The 21,207-nt window shown below is 42.6% G+C and overlaps 1 protein-coding gene across 11 annotated transcripts in view; it reads left to right on the top strand.

The window, feature by feature from the left end:
• Positions 1-21,207, top strand: part of caska (calcium/calmodulin-dependent serine protein kinase a) — a 425,905-nt gene that overhangs the window by 274,236 nt on the left and 130,462 nt on the right. For all 11 annotated transcript variants that reach the window (XM_060929833.1, XM_060929830.1, XM_060929834.1 and 8 more), the window contains exon 3: positions 17,294-17,399. In XM_060929833.1, the coding sequence (XP_060785816.1) occupies positions 17,294-17,399 (106 nt within the window). The remainder of the gene's footprint in view (positions 1-17,293; positions 17,400-21,207) is intronic.

The following is a 21,207-nucleotide window of genomic DNA, read 5'->3' as shown; positions in this document are numbered from 1 at the left end:
TGAACACCTTTAGGATGAACCGAAACACCAGGCCTCCTCACCCAACATCAGTGCCTGACCTTGCTGATGCCTTTGTGGCTAAATGAACACATGACCACCGCCATGCCCCAAAATCAGTTGAAGGCTTCCCAGAGAGTGGAGCAAAAGGGGACTGAATCTGTAATGAGATGTTAAGCACATGTGGGGTGTGATTGGTCAGTTGTCCACATGCTGTTGGCCATATATAGTATATATGCTTGATCAAGTCACAAGCACTTGATCAAGAAGAGGTTCATGCCCTCACTTCAATGTAGAAATCTTTGTTCTTGACTCGTTGTGATTAGTCTCCAACATTTTTGTGATTGTTACTCTTGTAACAGAATGTAAGACAATACAGCTTAAAGGGCTTGATCGGTGTGGAGTCAAAAAGTTAGCACTGGTTCATGTATTTTAAAGCCATGTATTTTAGGCACTCTTTTTGTTACAGTGCTCAGCGTAAATGAGTCCACCCCCTTTGAAAAGGAACATTTTAAACAATATCTCAATGAACACAATTTCCAAAATGTTGAACTTTATAACGTGAAAGTAGGGTTAATAATATAACGTAGATCACACATTTTTCAGTTTTACTCAAATTAGGGTGGTCCAAAAATGAATACACCCCACAACAAAAAATACTACATCTAGTACTTTGTATGGCCTCCATGATTTTTAAGGACAGCACCAAGTCTTCTAGGCATGGAATGAACAAGTTGGTGACATTTTGCAACATCAATCTTTTTCCATTCTTCAACAATGACCTCTTTTAGTGACTGGATGCTGGATGGAGAGTGATGCTCAACTTGTCTCTTCAGAATTCCCCAAAGAAAATAATTTCTTTCCAACACAAAGGTGAAGGCTACAAGAAGATCAGCAAAGCTTTACTTATCAGTCAGAATACTGTAGCAAAAGTGGGACAAAAATTTAAGAAAGATGGAACTGCATCCATCTCACAGAGACGTCCAGGTCGTCCACGGAAGTTAACACCTCAACAGGAGCGTCTTCTGATGAGAAGGGTTGAAGAAAATCAGCATGCAAGTTCACTGCAGTTATCTCAAGAAGTAGAAAGCCAAACTGGGGTGACTATTTCCCTTGACACAATACGGCGTACACTGCAGAGGAATGGCATGCATGGATGCCGTCCACGAAAGAAGCGTCTCCTAAAGCCCAGGCACAAAAAAGCCCGCCTAGAGTTTGCCAGGGCCCATGCTGACAAAGATGAAGACTACTGGGACTCTGTACTCTGGAGTGATGAGACCAAGATAAATGTTTTTGGAACTGATGGCTTCAAAACTGTATGGCGTTGCAAAGGTGAGGAATACAAAGAAAAATGCATGGTGCCTACAGTGAAACATGGTGGTGGCAGTGTCCTTATGTGGGGCTGCATGAGTGCTGCTGGTGTCGGGGAGCTGCATTTCATTGATGGCATCATGAATTCACAGATGTATTGCTCTATACTGAAAGAGAAGATGCTACCATCACTCTGTGCCCTTGGCCGTCGTGCACTTTTCCAACATGACTAAACACACATCTAAGGCCACTGTTGGATTTCTGAAGAAGAACAGGGTGAAAGTGATTCAGTGGCCAAGTACGTCTCCTGATCTGAACCCAGTCGAACACCTATGGGGAATTCTGAAGAGACAAGTTGAGCATCACTCTCCATCCAGTCATTAAAAGAGGTCATTGTTGAAGAATGGAAAAAGATTGATGTTGCAAAATGTCGCCAACTTGTTCATTACATGCCTAGAAGACTTGGTGCTGTCATTAAAAATCATGGAGGCCATACAAAGTACTAGATGTAGTAGTTTTTGTTGTGGGGTGTACTCATTTTTGCACCACCCTAATTTGAGTGAAACTGAAAAATGTGTAATCTACGTTATATTATTAACCTTACTTTCACGTTATAAGTTAAACAGATGTTGTATTAAACTTTGTCTTTTCAACATTTTGGAACTTGTTTGTGTTCATTGAGATATTGTTTAAAATGTTACTTTTCAAAGGGGGTGCACTCTAGTCTGGCTAACGCGACTTCAAAGCTCTGCGAGCATTTGGTCTGGCAAAGATATTAAAGGGCTGATGACACGAACATGACTCTATGCAATTTCTTAAATAAACTATACAACATGGCAAACATGTTAGATTTCTGTTATAATTACGTGAAAAGAAGCTGTTGTTACGCAAATATCCAACTTTTAATTGCACAGCACAAGAAAACTGGGTCCGTGGCTCGTGGCCATGTTGTGACGTCGGCGGAAGAACACGCTGCAGTTCACTGGCTGTTCTACTCTGGTTCTACTCAATGGAAATGGCGCATGAAAACGCCGGTGAACTCTCTAGTGCTAGCTCTTCCTCTTCTGGGAGTCTAGAATTGTGTTGATCTCTTCCGAATAGAATCTATGATAGCCTACCCTCTTTACCCTTTGCCTCTCGTTGCTAGGCGGCAGTTACATGAAAGCAGCAAGCTTTCACAAGCAAATACATGACTGATATCACGCCGACTTTATGATTACATTTATGATTATCATGTAGAATCTATAGCTCTACGTACCTTTATCTTGTGTCGTTTCACAACACATGTTCTGACAGGAGGCCTGTCTTTGGATCTGGCATAGCTACTAGTAGACCCCCTCCGGAATACTGGCAGTGTTGCCAGATTGGGAGGATTCCCGCCCAGTTGGGCAGTTTCAAGTGCATTTTGGTGGGTTTTGAACATATTTTGGGCTGGAAAACTTCAGCAGTATCTGGCAACAGATACTGCTGACGTTTTCCAGCCCAAAATATGTTCAAAACCCACCAAAATGCACTTGAAACCGCTCAACTGGGCGGGAAACCTCCCAATCTGGCAACACTGTGTAGGCACTGCTGATGGTAGTAACACACGTTTGTGATGAACTGAACACCCAAGAGATTCTTTTAAGCTGGGAAGGGTGTCAAAACAATCCAAATCGAAGTGTTCAGAGCACAGGACGGATGTTGGTGAGGGCTCCCACTTGTCACGAGTGCGCCTGACTTGCTTCACCCACTTCGCATGCAGCTCGGGATCTCTGGGAAACTTGAATAAACTTACCCCATCCTTGTAGGTTTTGGAGCAAAAGCCGGCAACACAATGCGAAGGCATAATAACTAATATATATATATATATATATATATATATATATATATATATAAAATGATGTATAATAATAATAATACTAATAATGACAAACTGAACACCTGTCGCATCAACAACAAACTGGTAAGTTAGGAGGAAGGTTCTTTCGCTGATGTCATATAGCTCCTCCTCCTCTTTCGTCTCCTGGGTGCTGCAGCCCCGTCAAATTTGCCCAAATAGCCGCGTTTATCATAACTTGTAAAATAGGCGCCTTCGTGAATTAATATATGGATCATCGGGAATTACTTTTTATGTTATAAAACATCGCCAAAGATGTCAAAAACGTGTCATCAGCACTTTAAGCCCAACCGTTTCCCAAAGTGCGTGGTTGACCCGCCTCCCTGAAATGCCTCAGTTTGCTACTGGTCGAAGCCAGAAAAGGCTGTGACGAAGCTTAAACCAATCACATCACTCTTTCCTCTGACGTATGTGACGCGACGGGGCTAACTGGTAGATTAAACTCTTACCGAAGCCAGTCGGGAGCAAGGCGAAAACGTCCTTCCTTTCAATAAATACCTCCAGGGCTGCTCTTTGCTCCGTTTTCAATGAGAACTTCCCGTTGAATGCTTTCAATACAGCATCTATGCGTAATAGATGCGGAAGCGTGAATGAAGCGCTTCCGGCATAGATTCTGTAAACAATCTATGGCTTCCGGTCGCAGTTCTACTACGTCACTGCCTTGAACACGCCTCTACCCAGGGCCGTTGGAGATGCTCAAAGTTGATTGGCTCCCGATTTTTCGGGAGCTTGGAAGAGCTGTAGATAGCTTGCCTGGCCAGACTAAGCTCGCAACAGGCCCTCGTGTTGCGTCACGCTTAGGATGGGCGGGCCCAGGCTAGGTGTACTCGTTTACACTCAGCACTGTATATTGAATTAAGCTTTGTGGTGATTGTTTACAAAATACAAGCTCATGTCTCTGCTTTGGTTCATTATAACGTGTATTAAGCACATTACTAATTTCTATTGGTTATTGTGTAGGTTTATTAATGTTAAAGCTACTGTACACTGCACGTCAAACACATTCTCTCTTTCCTTTGCTTGGTTTTCTCTTTGCTTCAACAGTTACTCACATATGCCAGGTGTAGCTCTGACAGATAAAGTGGGGCAGTGCTCCTGGGGACAGGAGAAGGACAGCCGGGGGGGTGTTAGCTGTTGGAGGATAAGCGTTTATTGTTCGGATATTGGACGCTCGCCTTCCGTTCAGCTCCTGCTCTCCTCTGTTGCAGCTATCCCTTTTTATCACTCTGAGAAATGACTGCAGCTTATTCACCTCTGACTAAAGCTTCTCAGTAAGGTGTGTGTGTGTGTGTGTGTGTGTGTGTGTGGTGGTGTTGGCAGTGTCCAGCTTGATGCTCCTGCAAAGGCTTCTGTGGAGAAACTGACCAAAGAGTGTTTGGATTTGGCTTAGCATCTGTATTATGCATGGCTCCATTTGAAACGATTTCACCATCTGAAGCTTGATTCTGTGCTTGTGTTCTCGCAGAGTCCCGTTCAAAATGAGCGCTATCTTCACCATGATAGTACGCTAGTCCTCTACCAGACACGCGTGTGCACACTCCCTATCGCCAGCAGGATATCTATACCGAGTCCGCAAGCACGATTAGCGCTTTCAACACCCGGTCTGACACGGAGATAATCATGCCAGGAGACTGTAGAGCATGTGTTGTACACACACACAAAAGCAGCGTCACTTTCCTTCACGCACAGTATGCTCCATATTAGATAAGAACTATAGGATTATTAAACTATTCTTCCTGTTCAGTTCCAGCAGTGTGCTGCCAGCAGCGGATTTACACTTCTGCAAGGTAGTGTTTGAGAATCAGATGCCTGTCGCAGTCACACCGCTTATATCAAAGGCTTTACACGTCGCTTGCATGTAACGCAGAATGATGCATGCTTTAGCCACTGCATGGAGCTCCATGCATCAAAACAGCAACTCATAAAAGGTTTATTACAGCCATAAGAATTCGATTATAAAGCTCTCTGTAGGATAACCTCCTCTATTACATCCAGCCTGAAGTGAATGACTGATGAACTTTAAATAACGGAGAGAGGCAAGGAAGAGTCATTCATCACTCCAGCCAGTATCTCGTTTTATGGCTTATCGATACCCAGTAAGTCAGCAGTCAGTCCAATGATGCTTGCTTTAGTCTTTTATAGCTCCTCTTTTCACAGCAGCTGAAGCAGAGACCGTGGAGTCACTCAGGCAGGCTCTGTCTCATCTCATCTCATTATCTGTAGCCGCTTTATCCTGTTCTACAGGGTCGCAGGCAAGCTGGAGCCTATCCCAGCTGACTACGGGCGAAAGGCGGGGTACACCCTGGACAAGTCGCCAGGTCATCACAGGGCTGACACATAGACACAGACAACCATTCACACTCACATTCACACCTACGGTCAATTTAGAGTCACCAGTTAACCTAACCTGCATGTCTTTGGACTGTGGGGGAAACCGGAGCACCCGGAGGAAACCCACGCGGACACGGGGAGAACATGCAAACTCCACACAGAAAGGCCCTCGCCGGCCACGGGGCTCGAACCCGGACCTTCTTGCTGTGAGGCGACAACCCTAACCACTACACCACCGTGGGCAGGCTCTGTGCTCGAAATAATCTTTTCCTATTTAATATCATGTGACGCTGTCATTCGGGATGTTCTTTTATAAAACTGCTTTATACTCTTCATAGGCAATGTATGATCCGTTTTCTGACGTGACTGGTTGTAATTTTTCTTTTTTTTTTCTATTTTGCAAAGCAATTTCTATTGATTTGTCTTGATATTAAAGCAAAAGTCGGTATGAGTGAGAAGAGCGTGAACTTGGCTTGAAAAGTTGAACGAGTACCAGTTCCAGGTCCCTTTCCCTCCCTGTCCGCTGCGCTCCAGCTCTGCCTCCAAACCCCTTCCCCACAGAGGAGGCCTCTGTGCAGGCGCAGGTTAGCAACCATGGCAACTGAAAAGGCCAGGTAAACAGCAAGCAGTCAGAGCATGCGCTGCCTGCCTGCAGTGTGTGCACGAGCAGTGATCGACACGCTGCCAGACGCTCCGACTGGTTGTTTCGATTCGGTCATGGTGGATGGTGTTTGCCTTCCACGTGCTTGTGTATGTGAATGCGGCGGTAGGTCTACATGTGGGATTTGGCACTTCCCTCGTTGTTTTGTTGCTCTGTTCAGCTGTCAGTATGATGAGTCAGTCTTTATTATTTAACTCTGCCTCTGAAGAGGTCGTGAGCACAATATTGTTGTTTTACAAAGCTGCTACTCAGAGCTCCTATAAACATGTGGAGTGTATTGAATGCAAAAAAAGCAGCTAGCAAATATAATGGCATACGTTATAAATCGCAATTTAAAGCTGTAACACCTCACACTAGGGTGGTCCCGAAATGCATACATGTCAACCTTTGGTCAATCAAACCTGTATAACCAACCTCCAAAATCCGTATTTCCCTTATAAAATCCGTATAAGATGCAAATTAAAATAATTTACCTAAAATTTGAATGATATATCCCAGTTACTTTTTATTAAATATTAATAACAATAAACCTTCAGAATGAATACAAAGCTCCAATGTTTGACAAAAACACAGTATTATCAGCATAGTTACGAAGGAAATACTTCGTTGTTTGGAGACAGGTTTCACCGAGCGGCTATTATGCGCGAGACTTCATATTAGCCACAAAGTCAGGAAAATCTGTTCGTAAAATTACATTATAATGACCAAATACGATGAAAAGTATTTTTCCAGTCTCACCTGTGAGAGCTAATCCCATGTGATCTCGTTTGGACGGTAAACCTGTTGGTACAGTTAAACGCAGCACATGAATGAGGCATCTTTATTCTCGGCTGAATCTCCACTTTGCCACATCCAGTATGGCGGCGAGGCTGACGTATGATTCTCTACGCAGAATGCGGCGTCTATGTTTATGACTTCACGGTTGGTGGGATTCTCGCAATGCGGTGTGCGCATGATCAAAAGTGGAACGAAGTCTCGCTACCACAAGATAACGCGCGATTTCATAAGACTCTTTACTGGCTGTCTGTGCTTTCTGTGATGTATAGTACGTTTGTAAATGTTATGCGCTCTTTTATCATCGTGGGAATTGATTATAGCTCTAAATAAATATTGAAGTTTTTTTTAAAGAATCCGTATGACTTTATTTATACGCCCGTACACTACGTTTATTGAATCAAATCCGTATAAACTACGGACATTCCGTATAGGTTGACATGTATGGGAAAAAATTTTTTTGACCAAAACATTCCGACCACCCTACCATTTTTTTACATAGGCTAAAAGAAGTCAACAAGCAAAATTTCAGAAAAATTGGTTAATATTTAGAGGTGCCACACGAGGTTGCAAATCGGGTTAAGCCATTAACATTGGTTGGTGCGTAGACTGTTGCAGAGAAGATCTCAAACCCCTAAAAAGTCACAGTTCTAGAGGGAATATGCCACTTCTATGAAAAAGAAGAGGCAGGAAGAGTTTATAGACTGATAGAAGGTTAACTTTCATGCACTAAGGGGTTCTTAAACAGTGAGCACTGATCGTAATATGCTGATGAAGTTGTGAATGTTTTTCTTTCTATGTTTTTCAGACGGCTAGCAACAGTAATACAAGTAGTACCGGTGGTGCAAAGCACAAAACCAGAAAGGACAATTATGTTTGGTTAATTGGTCCCACTTCCAAGGAGCTGTCTGGGAGAAAGCTTCCTTCTGCTAGGGAAGTCCTTAGGTGGTGTTTACATTAGACCGTATCCGTCTCGTTTTCGTCGCGGATGCACTGTCCGTTCACATTAAAACGCCGGGAAACGACTCCACAGGCGGAACAACTTGAATCCGCCAGGGCCCACGTATTCAATCCATTACGTATCTGATCCGGTGCTGTGTAAACATTGAGGAACGAGGATACGCTGTGCTGAGCTCTAGCTGACGTTGTCATTGGACAACGTCACTGTGACATCCACCTTCCTGATTCGCTGGCGTTGGTCATGCCACGTTGGTCATGTGACACGACTGCTGAAAAACGGCGCGGACTTTCACTTCCTGCTGTTTGTCCCGAATCACTGCTCGTGCGCTTCACTCGCGCGCTGTGTGAGCTGCGCAGGGCCAGAGTGCACACCCGCCAGAGGGCACTCGCTGTTCAGGGCGGAGTGATTTGGAGCGCAGGATGCCTGCGGAGCCGAGCGTATCCGTGTATTGGCGTTGCTGTGTGCACGCAAATCGTTTTAAAAACGTTAATCTGATGATCTGCTGATACGGTCTAATGTAAACCCCACCTTAGTGTGTTCTTTTATCTCCACAAGATACCATAATACCGAAGGGTTTAGAAAATCGCAGACAAGTAATAGCTATTGTTACTTTGAACACAGGAAGTTATATTACTGTATTGTTTGTATTAATATGAAACAGCTAATAAGCCACATTATTTTATATTGTGTCTTGAGTGAAAACTTTAATGGCTTTGTGGCACCTCTAAACATTGTTCAATCTTAACCAAATTTCGCACAATAACTTCTTTTAGGCAATGTAAAAAAAAGGTAAGGTGGTCGTAACAAAATCCTAAAAAAAAAAATGTGGGGACCACCCTAACCTCACACGACACCACCTGTTTTATTAATTTTGTTCAGATATTGGTTACTACTCCAGTATGTGTACATGGGGGGAGCCACAGCGTGTGGCATCAGCATTCCATGACCTGACATCAGCTTAGTACTGGTAAAGTCTCATCTCATTATCTGTAGCCTCTTTATCCTGTTCTACAGGGTCGCAGGCAAGCTGGAGCCTATCCCAGCTGACTACGGGCGAAAGGCGGGGTACACCCTGGACAAGTCGCCATGTCGTCGCAGGGCTGACACAGAGACACAGACAACAATTCACACTCACATTCACACCTACGCTCAATTTAGAGTCACCAGTTAACCTAACCTGCATGTCTTTGGACTGTGGGGGAAACCGGAGCACCCGGAGGAAACCCACGCGGACACGGGGAGAACATGCAAACTCCGCACAGAAAGGCCCTCGCCGGCCGCTGGGCTCGAACCCGGACCTTCTTGCTGTGAGGCGACAGCGCTAACCACTACACCACCGTGCCGCCTACTGGTAAAGTGTTGGTTTCAAAACTTTCACAATTTGCGCTTTCACTAGTGTGTGATACTTTTCATCACCAGTCACTAATTACTTTCACAGTAAGGGGCAATTTCTGTTATAAGATGACCACAGGCTTTTTCTGCCGCATGTTGGCAAACATTCAAGGATATCTCATTCATCCGCCACCATCATTTCAAGCATAACTCTTAAAGACTGAATTCTGTGCCATTTTTCTTTCTTTTATACACAGAAGTGCAGAGCCAATTAAATTGCAACCTTAAAGGGCATATTCTGGACCAATTTGTTTTTTTTTATATGAGAATGTCCCTTTACACACTCATCCAGAAGGGTAATTTTGCACAAGGCCATCTGTCTACAGCAGAAAAAAATAAAATAACAAAACGCGTCTGGAAAAATCCCAAGGGAGTCTGGAGCCAGATTCGTGACGTTACCTGCGGAAGCGCCAGCAGGCTGCGCGAGCTTTGCACGGTTTCAGTGCACAGCCTGTGTAGACCAAGCGCTCCCATTTCTCTCTTATTGTCCGGTCTTTTGGGAAACGATGAGTACTAATCCCATCAAGATTGGTGTTGCTACACCCTCCTACGATACATCTGTTAACCATTTTAATAATTACGCGATAACGTTGAAGAAATTTGCAGAAAACCACCAGGTCGTTTTCTCATAAACAAACCAGCGCTGACGTAGGATTCAGAGGGAGGCGTCCCGCACGCGACGTCACGAAAATCAATGTTTGCCGGGAAATCCAAATGCCAAGTTTTTTCAGAGGCGGACCAATTCGCCTCAAATGGCTTGATTTCAACTGAATTTTTCTGGTATTGCGCAAGGTAAAAAAAAAATAGCAGAGAATGCAGAATGTGACAGATATTTGACCAAAGTTTAATATAAAATAGGAGAATTACATTGATCTTGCTCCTGGATTTACCCGTGATATGCACTTTAAGATCGTGAATCTTGTAGCCAGAAAAGTGTGCAAAAGGTGTCTCCTGCCCTGTAGCTCATGAGCAGTGCATCTGTTGCTGAGAGCAGGGAAGATTAAAATCCCCAGGGAGCCAAAATCCATGATTGCTTCAAACTAGTTTGATGAGGCTCTTGTTGGCTGAAACATGCCAGTAAAAAGCATGAATAATAATCCAGTCTGTCCAAATGTACTTTGCTAGAATTTCTCCCCGCTTGATGCAAATCAGGCAGTCATAATCTGGGGTAAAGCTTGATGGACGTTCTCATTGCATGAAGGAAAATGAGTGAGTGAAAGTTAAAATACCACCACCCGTAAACGCAAGTCATCTGGTGGCAGAACAAATATTGTGATGATTGTAATTCTGCTTAGTTCTACTTGAGTAAAGCTGCTGCTCCTTGTGCATCCACAATCAACAAATGCTATCCTTGAGCACCTAATCTAAAGCCGGTTTTACACTCTACGATTCTAGCGGTCTTTCACGGTTATTGCTCGTCAGTGTACAAGATGATCACAATAAGTATTCCATAACAAACGGTGAGATCCTGTGTCCTTGACGTCAGATTAAAAGATGATGCCTGATACGTTCAGCACAGGTTTGTAGCTCCTCAACTGGAAAGCCTAAAAATAGTTTAAAGGAACAGTCCACCGTACTTCCATAATGAAATATGCTCTTATCTGAATTGAGACGAGCTGCTCCGTACCTCTCCGAGCTTTGCGCGACCTCCCAGTCAGTCAGACGCAGTCAGACGCGCTGTCACTCCTGTTAGCAATGTAGCTAGGCTCAGCATGGCCAATGGTATTTTTTGGGGCTGTAGTTAGATGCGACCAAACTCTTCCGTGTTTTTCCTGTTTACATAGGTTTATATGACCAGTGATATGAAACAAGTTCAGTTAAAAAAGTTGAAACGTAGCAATTTTCTATGCTATGGAAAGTCCGCACTATAATGACAGGCGTACTAACACCTTCTGCGCGCTTCGACAGCGCACTGATATCTGAGCTCCGTATCAATGCGCTGTCGAAGCGCGCAGAAGGTGTTAGTACGCCTGTCATTATAGTGCGGACTTTCCATAGCATAGAAAATCGCTACGTTTCAATTTGTGTAACTGAACTTGTTTCATGTCACTGGTCATATAAACCTATGTAAACAGGAAAAACGTGGAAGAGTTTGGTTGCATCTAAGGCCAAGTTTACATTAGACTGTATCTGTCTCGTTTTCTTCGCGGATGCACTGTCCGTTTACATTAAACCGCCTGGAAACGCCGGGAAATGGGAATCCGCCAGGGTCCACGTATTCAATCCAGATCCTGTCTGGTCCGGTGCTGTGTAAACATTGAGAATACGCGGATACGCTGTGCTGAGCTCTAGCTGGCGTCCTCATTGGACAACGTCACTGTGACATCCACCTTCCTGATTCGCTGGCGTTGGTCATGTGATGCGACTGCTGAAAAACAGCGCGGACTTCCGCCTTGTATCACCTTTCATTAAAGAGTATAAAAGTATGAAAATACTGCAAATACTGATGCAAATACTGCCCATTGTGTAGTTATGATTGTCTTTAGGCTTGCCATCCTTCCACTTGCAAGTGGTAAGTGATATGCACTGAGATCACACACACAGCGGCTCAGTCCCGAATCACTGCTCATGCGCTTCACTCGCGCGCTCTTTGAGCTGCGCAGGGCCGGAGTGCGCACCCTCCAGAGGGCACTCGCTGTTCAGGGCGGAGTGATTTGGAGTGCAGGATGCCTGCGGAGCTGAGCGTATCCGTGTATTGGTGTTGCTGTGTGCACGCAAATCATGTATTGGTGTTGCTGTGTGCACACTAATCGTTTTAAAAACGTTAATCTGATGATCCGCTGATACGGTCTAATGTAAACACCACCTAACTACAGCCCCAAAAAATACCATTGGCCATGCTGAGCCTAGCTACATTGCTAACAGGAGTGACAGCGCGTCTGACTGACTGGGAGGTCGCGCAAAGCTCGGAGAGGTACGGATCAGCTCGTCTCAATTCAGATAAGAGCATATTTCATTATGGAAGTACGGTGGACTGTTCCTTTAATGTTGGTCATAATAGCAAATAAACTCTGTGAGCAGTGCGTTTGTGTGCTAATTGGCTAACTACACACCAGGAAGCTGTAATTCATCCTCTATTTCTTTCCATGTCACGTACGCGGGTTTTGGGTTTTTTTTGGGCCCTGTCGTGAGTTACTGTGATGACATTTTAAATCCAGGTGTTTTGTTTACCTTTTTGCCATGGTCAGTATCATATTCGTACCTGTCTCATGAGTTTTCTGTAATCATAGGCTGTCCTCCTATTGATCTGATAGATTTTAGACTAGTGTAGCAGTGGTCACGCTGAGATTTACAGCTAAACAACAAAACCGGGTCGAATATCGTACAGTGTATCGTACATTGTGCGACGATAAATTGCGATACAAATTTGACTATTTGAATCGATGAAATAATAAACTGTGACGATGATCAGCCTGCGTAATCTCTTAATTTTTCCTAGCTGTAATTGTACTGTTTAGACAGCAGACGGTACAGTAACATACGATAGCGAGAATGCTCGTCACTTTACCGTAGGTGGAAATAACCAGCTGTAATGCCGCAAAAACGCACAAAAAATCTCTAAAACAGGAAAGCGCTGCTGTGTGATGGACTGACTGTTTAGATTTGGCAAGAAATCAGAGCTCTCTTTTTACAGACTGCAGGAAGCTAAAGAAAAGAGGAAACAGTTGGAGTTGGTACAAATGTTCATAAAAGTTTATTAAGAAAAGGCCTATTTGTTATTAACTTTTTCATCTTTAATAAAAGGAATATTTTAGTTAATGGGTGATTTTGTATTTTACTTCAAAATGGGTAAATAATTGTTGGTTAATAAGAAAATGAAGAAAAAAATTTTTAACAAAAGGAGTAAATATTTAAGTTGATGAATAGGAAAATAAATCTCATCTCATTATCTCTAGCCGCTTTATCCTGTTCTACAGGGTCGCAGGCAAGCTGGAGCCTATCCCAGCTGACTACGGGCGAAAGGCGGGGTACACCCTGGACAAGTCGCCAGGTCATCACAGGGCTGACACATAGACACAGACAACCATTCACACTCACATTCACACCTACGGTCAATTTAGAGTCACCAGTTAGCCTAACCTGCATGTCTTTGGACTGTGGGGGAAACCGGAGCACCCGGAGGAAACCCACACGGACACGGGGAGAACATGCAAACTCCGCACAGAAAGGCCCTCGCCGGCCACGGGGCTCGAACCCGGACCTTCTTGCTGTGAGGCGACAGCGCTAACCACTACACCACCATGCCGCCCAGGAAAATAAATGTTGCATTTTATCATCCATCCATCCATCCATCCATCCATCAAATCGACTCTTGAACCCAATATCGTGAATCGGTTGAATGGTTAGATGCCTACTCAAGTCTTAGAAATATCTGTCTCTGCTTTCTGATGTGGTTCGGAAGCTTTCTTTGTCATAGTACGAGCATTTTGCACTACTGTGCCACCCCTCTGTCATCTGCTGCGGGTGGTGGCATGAGAAAAAGCACGGGATACAGATACACAGAGTGAGGAGGCTGCAGAAAGACAATGAGAGCAGAATATTATGAGGATGAGTTGGGAAGCAGTTCCAAAGGATGTAGCTCACATTTTAAATTTTTGTTTGCATAGTGCCAAAGGAAATATTCTGCCAGTTCCAATGTGTGTTCTTTACTCTGCTCCACAGCTCCACCAAGTGTTTAAAAATATTAATGAAGCTTTTGGGGTGGTCAGTTTAGTACAAAGATGAGATATGCTGACGAATCCAAGAGAGAAAGAAATGACCTTGATGTAGTACTAAAGAGTGAATCCAGCTAATATCTGGCTTGGTGCGTACATTGGGACTGGGATCCCGCAGGTATTGTACTCATGCAAGTGGTCCGGTACGAAAGTCATGGGACAAAGAAAGGCCTGTGGGAGCGTGAAGTGTACGGTACGGTGCACTGTGCTGCTGTGTGATTATAAGTTAGCTTCATTCATTTATTCATTCATCTTCACTAACCATCTTTCACTTTAGTATCCTGGTCAGGGTCACTGGTTTAAACTACTCATCTTCTGTCTTTTGGGAAATAGAATGAACTGTGTTCAAAAATATATCACAGGTGGGTGCAAACAAAAATAGCAGCTGGAGCTGGTGAGAGAGAGATTTTAAAAAAAGTCCTGCACACCTCTGACAGGTGTGTGTGTGTGTGTGTGTGTGTGTGTGTGTGTGTGTGTGTGTGTGTGTACACTTGGATTTGCTATATATTGAGGACCAGAATGCTTTTTTTAACCAACAGTTGGGACATTTTGGCTGGTCCTCACTTCCTCAAAGGGCTGTTTGAGGATCAAGACTTAGTTTTAAGGTTCAGGTTAGGATTAGAGTAAGGGTTGAGGTTAGGCATTTAGTTGTAATGGTTAAGGTTCGGGGAAGGAGCTAGGGAATGTATTGTGTCAATGAGTGTCCCCACAAAGACAGAAGTACACGTCTATCTGTCTGTCTGTTTTCCAGTCTTCCACGTAGTTCTATCTCAGTTTTTCCATAATTGCCTGATGCTTTGAGCTGATTGAGAGGATTGTAAGGGGTCAAGATTAATTATTAGATTTTACATTCATATGTACACTACTGTTCAAAAGTTTGGGGTCACCCAGACAATTTTGTGTTTTCCATGAAAAGTCACACTTTTATTTACCACCGTAAGTTGTAAAATGAATAGAAAATATAGTCAAGACATTTTTTTGAGCATTTAATCGACCCCACAAATGTGATGCTCCAGAAACTCAATCTGCTCAAAGGAAGGTCAGTTTTATAGCTTCTCTAAAGAGCTAAACTGTTTTCAGCTGTGCTAACATGATTGTACAATGTTTTCTAATCATCCATTAGCCTTCTGAGGCAATGAGCAAACACATTGTACCATTAGAACACTGGAGTGAGAGTTGCTGGAAATGGGCCTCTATACACCTATGGAGATATTGCACCAAAAACCAGACATTTGCTAGCCTGGCAAGCCGTCTGGCCTCGATCCGTAAACATTTCCGACGGGTGTAGGAGGAACAACCCGCTGTCTTTCAAACTGTCTCTGTGCGTATTGGCCAACGCTCTGACCAATCAGCGCAACAGTGACTGTGACGTAGTCAGAGCGACAGAAAGCAGTGGGGGAGGCCTTGAAATAAATAATTTTTCAAAATGCGTATTAATTAATAAACAGGTTCTAGATATTAAGAAGTTTGGAGATAAATGACCACAAGTTTGGAGTCTGTACCACATACTTAACATACACTCTTATTTTTTTCAAGTGTTTTTCAAGGGTTTGCTTAAACTGTTTTTGAGAGTTTTTATTTAGTGGTGTTTGGTGAAATAATTTCCCTTAAATTTAAAATAACGGGAAAATAAGAAACAATCAAAAAGTAATGTTTCAAAGCTGTTTATTAATTCTTCGTACTGCACAAACTAGCCCCATCCTTTTGGCTACGAGCGGAGCCAGCTGGTAGATCAGACTTTTGCTATAGCCGGTCGGCAAAACAGCGAAAACGTCCTTCTTGAAAAGGAATGAGCGGAGAGCCTCTTCCTGCTCATGTTTCAACGAAAACTCCAAGTCTAATTCTTCTAAAACTGATTCCAAAGCGGAGTCAAACGCGCGCTGCTCACTAGCCGTAGCCATCTTTCCTGCTGCGCTTTCTCCAGTGTCGCGCAGCTTTGTCGTCACTCCTGCACAAGCCCGCCCAAAGAATCCAAACAAAAACCTTGCGTTGTGATTGGCGGGCACGATTTGATGCCCGGGGTGTTTTTGTTTATATGGTGCGAGGCTAGACCCACTCGCTAGGCAAAAATATTTTTGGCCGCTAGGCGGGTGGGTCTAGTTTACTAGGCTAGACATTTGCAGCTAGAATAGTCGTTTACCACATTAGCAATGTATAGAGTGGATTTCTGATTAGTTTAAAGTGATCTTCATTGAAAAGAACAGTGCTTTTCTTTCAAAAATAAGGACATTTCAAAGTGACCCCAAACTTTTGAACGGTAGTGTATCCATGTAAATACGCAATCTGTGAACGGAACATACTGTATATTCACAATGAGTTTCTTGAAATAATCAAATTGCTGCCCCAGTATACTTTAATCTGGGTCAAATGATCAATGAATTTTATGTAACCATGTCGACCGTACATTAACTTTGTTGTAACACCGTTGCTAAAGTACATTTTCAGTGGTTTACTACACGGATACAGAATTGTACATTCATTCCAGTCGTGTGTAGTTTATGGTGATATTTGTGTATTTCAGGAATGGGTTTTATATATTTTTAAATTTGTGCGTCTCCCCTTTACAGTTCCTATTTTTTTATATAGTTTGACAGAAACCCTCATTAAATTGTTGACCATTATCATGTATAAGAAAAACAGTTGTCAGCAAAATTCCATAATTGACAGCCCTACTGCTATATTGAATTTGTTTTTTTGTTTCTTTTTGGGGGGGAGGCACTAAATCTCGCTTCCAGCAAGTCATCTTTTATATCTGTGTGTTCATTTATCTATTTATCTTTGCAGTGTGCAGAATCTTGTCTTCTACTTTAGCAGCGCTTTAACAGCTCATCTGACGCTCTTTCACACCTCAGACTCTTTCTTCCTGAGTGTTAGTTCCAAGTTTTTTTTTTTTTCTTTTCAGATAAACACCCCCACTTTGGGATTATGGGAGATTTTTTTTCATGCGTCTAACCTAGAATCAGGACGAAATGATGAAATATGTATTTTCATCATCTCTGCCAGTGTATGTAGGGCTTTTTTTCTTTCTTTTAAACGTTATTTCACCCATTCTGTGTTTTGAAACGGTCGTTTTTCCGTCACTGCAGCTTCTAGCTTGTATCCAAGATTCAGTAATGAAAAGTTAAAAAAAATAAAAAAATCACCTCACTGGTAACTAAAACTGTATGAAAAATACAAGCGACAACAAATGCATTTATTGAAAGTAAACGTTGTGGTGTGTTTGGCCCTTTGCTTTTTAATCACTCTTGTGCTTTCTTGTGCACTCTTTCCAGACCTGAAGAGGGAGGCCAGCATCTGTCACATGCTTAAACACCCCCATATCGTGGAGCTGCTGGAAACCTACAGCTCAGATGGCATGCTGTATATGGTCTTTGAGTTGTAAGTAAACCATTTTAAAATATTGTTGTTGTTTTTTTTTCCTTGAAAAATGTGTGCCGTGTTCATCTAAACCTCCATCAGTGCTTTACCAACGATGCCCTTTAGGCGAGACTGTGCTGGTGTGTGTACACGCTTCATTTGCTCCCCAATTTCAGCCATAAAATCTCTTCTCATTACAATAGACTTTGGCTGGAATCTTTTTCAGGTACCTCTGCTGAGCAGGAAATAACAAGGGAATAAATGACTGGCATTCCTGATGGACAGGCCGGTTAATCTATGTACCAGACACAACCACAGGCTTGGATATAGTCTTTACACAGTTTGCTGGTTGGTTGAGACAGTTGTAATAAGAGATGAGAGATTTTTCCACCCCAGGGCTCGACATTAACAGTAGCCCGATTGCTCGGGGCAACCATTCAATAGATTCGGACAACCAGACTCTCACAAATGCTTGCCCGATCGGGCAACTACCCAAATATGTCAACTTGCGTGAAAAACGGTGTTTATTCATTCATATTATGATGAAATTCCATCACGATTTGCGATTGTTTGACTCGGAAAGACCGCGTCCATGTTATCATTACGGGATGTTCAACAACTAGCGGAATTCACATTTGCACATCGCGGGCTCACAATGCAGTTTCCCATCGCTAATAATTATCGCGTAGTGCATATTCAGTGTTCTATTGGTATGTCCTTCACTATATGACTAATTACCGTATTACTCGCACGGGGCGCTAGTGTCAATGCTTGTTGATACAGGCAGCGTCTGAGAAGGTTGAATAATAAATAAAAAAAATAAAATGGACATTAAAGTCACAAACTTTGGCATTATGTCTGGTTTGGAGAAATTTGGTTTTAAAATAAACAAAGACAAGGAAGAGAAGAAAAAGAAAACTCAGTCAAGCTCATCAGTGGATTCAAAGAAACTGTATGAGGTGAAATTTAATGACTTGGGACAGGCATGAATGTGTAAATTTGAAACCCAATTCTTTTGTTCAAATGGCGTAGAAATGAAAACTTAATGGTACCATCACCAGAGAGCAAATTGTAATTGTGGAATTATAGAATTATGAGCACACAAAAGAAGAACACAATGCACATTCATGGTGGTTTACACAAAAAGTGGTTAGACATGATATAATTGAACCCAGAAGCCAAGGGAACACAAAGAAGGATAAGAAAATCAACAAAATAAGCTTTTAAGAGGCATTAGTAGAGCATGCGAGTGAACATTGTGTTGTAAGCATATGTGTTTGTGGCATATTCAAAGGAAAAAAGTATGTAATATTTGGGCAACCATGTTCTGAGTTTGGGCAACCAGATTTCTACAAATGGTTGCCTGAATGGGCAACCATGTCTCAAAGTTAAAACCTCGGTCACAACCGGCCGTACGTGCTCCTACGGCCGGTCTACGTGCAAAAAAACGCACGAAACGCACGGAGGGCGCGTATGAAACGCATGGAGGGCGCGCATGTGAGACGTGCTGATTTTTGAGCCGTAGACTAGCCGCAGACCAGCCGCAGAGGTTCTTTGTCATGTCAAACAAACTCTACGGGCGCTTACGTTTTTTTCAGGTTGCAAGACAAACTTACGGCCAACCAGGGCTTTGAACCAGAATTTTTTTCCTATTGGTTCGTTCCGAACAGAAACGGAATTTTAACGTTTCCGGTTTTGGGTTCCACCATTAAATAGACGTTCCTGAAGCGGTTAGAACAAAAAAATTTCGTTCCCGGAACGGTTAATTATGTTCCCTGTCAGCTGTTTAACAAGTGGCTATAAAATTATGTCTCTGTCTCATCCAGCTTAAGCCAAATGTTGGCTAATTCTATTACAACCTTCATTAAATAAGACATGAAATAATTCAAAACAATTATTATTTCAAATGTTGGCGATTTGGATTCTCAGTATGTCTTCCCATCTACACAAACAGAAAAAGTGCCAAAAATGAAAGAGAATTCGTTTAGTGTGTTACCAAAGGCTAGTCAGGCCCTATGCATTGATAGGCTAACAGAGGTTAACGTCATTTAATGTTCGCGAGCCTCTCATTAACGTGGACAAATATATTGATATCGTGTTTGAAATTGACATTTTTGAATAACAATAGACTGCAATATTTACCTCTGATTTAAGATGTGGAGACGTGATAGTAGTCCACCCTCCCGCTCTCTCCATTCAGTCAGCGAACGTCACACAGGAAGTGAACCCCAGAGGGTCATAGAAACTTGTGCAGGAGAAGAATGACTTTTTTATTTGTAGGCTACGGAAACTTTGAGGAACGAAATAAAAACCGGTATTAACCGGTTACCATTATTTTTAATAAGCGTTTCTGTTCCGGAACATAAAAAATAATAAAGTTCCTGGTTTCGTTTCTGTTCCATGTGAAATAGAAAAAGTTTCCGGTTTTCGTTTTCGTTCCTTGAACCGGTTCAAAGCCCTGTGGCCAACGTGCGTCTTTCTCCATGAACAAAAAAAACGCAGCGATTTGGGAAACGCCAAAAATCGCACGGCCAAAAAAATCGTACATCTGGTTGTGACCTAGGCTTACCGTAGAGCCCTGCACCCATGTTCCATTGATGGCATGCAAGAGCTCTAACGTTTGGCTTTCTTTTATACACTGTATACGCATCTTGGTGTATTGAATGAATAAACATAGTAAAATCATGTTTCTTCTGTATAAGTAAGCTTTTTTTTGCATAGCTGTGGGGTTTTTTGTGTTTTTTTTTTTGCACTGAGAATGCTTGATACATACATACCTCTGTGATATTCATAACTCGTCATTGTGTCTCAGCGCTGTAATTTGTTTAGCATGTGCAGGAACCACATAAGCTTGTTATATTTAGTGTTGAGATCTTGTATTAGCCTTGTTAACGGGTCACTTAAACGGAATGGGTTAAACCCATAGTAGTAACTTAAAAACAAGTCAATCTATAAATAATGTCAGCTTGGACATAGTGACGCGCCAGTGGAAAGTTCAGGAATTAAATGTGGCGGAGAATATTCTCGTGCACATTTGAGTAATGAGCCTAATATCTGAATAGTTCATGAAAGGATCATTCATTAACTTGGTTTTTCGTGAGGGGTCGGTGGAATTTATTTGATAGTTAAACTGGTCCCCGCCTGTATCAAGTTGAGAACCCCTGCTCAAAGACGTTCTCTGTTAGTCTAGTTTAAGCTCTTGGAACACACAGCAGTGTTATGTTAGTTACATAATCAACCGTAGTGAACCTCATGTTGGGGCACATGTTAAATTGTAATTGTTTTGCTATTCTTTAGCGTATTAAAACACTATTTTCCAGACAGTAATAAACAGTAACCTGGTTATTTTAGGGGAGAGCCTAACAACACATTTAGATGATTAGTATTTCAGCTGCGTTAGGATGGACTGCACGGATCAAAAGACCAGCGTCAGACACCACTTTACTGCAGTCTTGTAAATAAATGTCTGTCTGTCTTTTTTTTTTTTCTTTCCCCGCCTCAGCCACTGCTCTGCTGCTGACAGGACTTTTCTAAAATGTTGAGGCTGTGTTTAACAGTCTCTCTGGTCAAGAATTAAGTGGGAGATATTTATTGATGTGTTGGATGCAGCAGACTGAAAGCCCGTGTTGCCCGAGAGATGTTTACGGCTTCTAGCTTCCAGAATCTCATTACTAGTCTCATCAAATGAAACTAAGGTTAAGCGCATCTGCATGTGCAATCGACACTTCACCTTCCTGTTATTTCAATCACTTCATATTGTTTTTCATATCTACACTACTAGTGGTATTTCTGTTTGATTAATTCTTACATGCGGGATATTTCTGTATGC

Source organism: Neoarius graeffei, chromosome 9, assembly GCF_027579695.1.
Source record: "Neoarius graeffei isolate fNeoGra1 chromosome 9, fNeoGra1.pri, whole genome shotgun sequence".
Classification (NCBI taxonomy): Eukaryota; Metazoa; Chordata; class Actinopteri; order Siluriformes; family Ariidae; genus Neoarius; species Neoarius graeffei.
The sequence above is the reverse complement of the archived record's forward strand: the minus strand, read 5'-3'. Positions and strand labels throughout refer to the sequence as shown.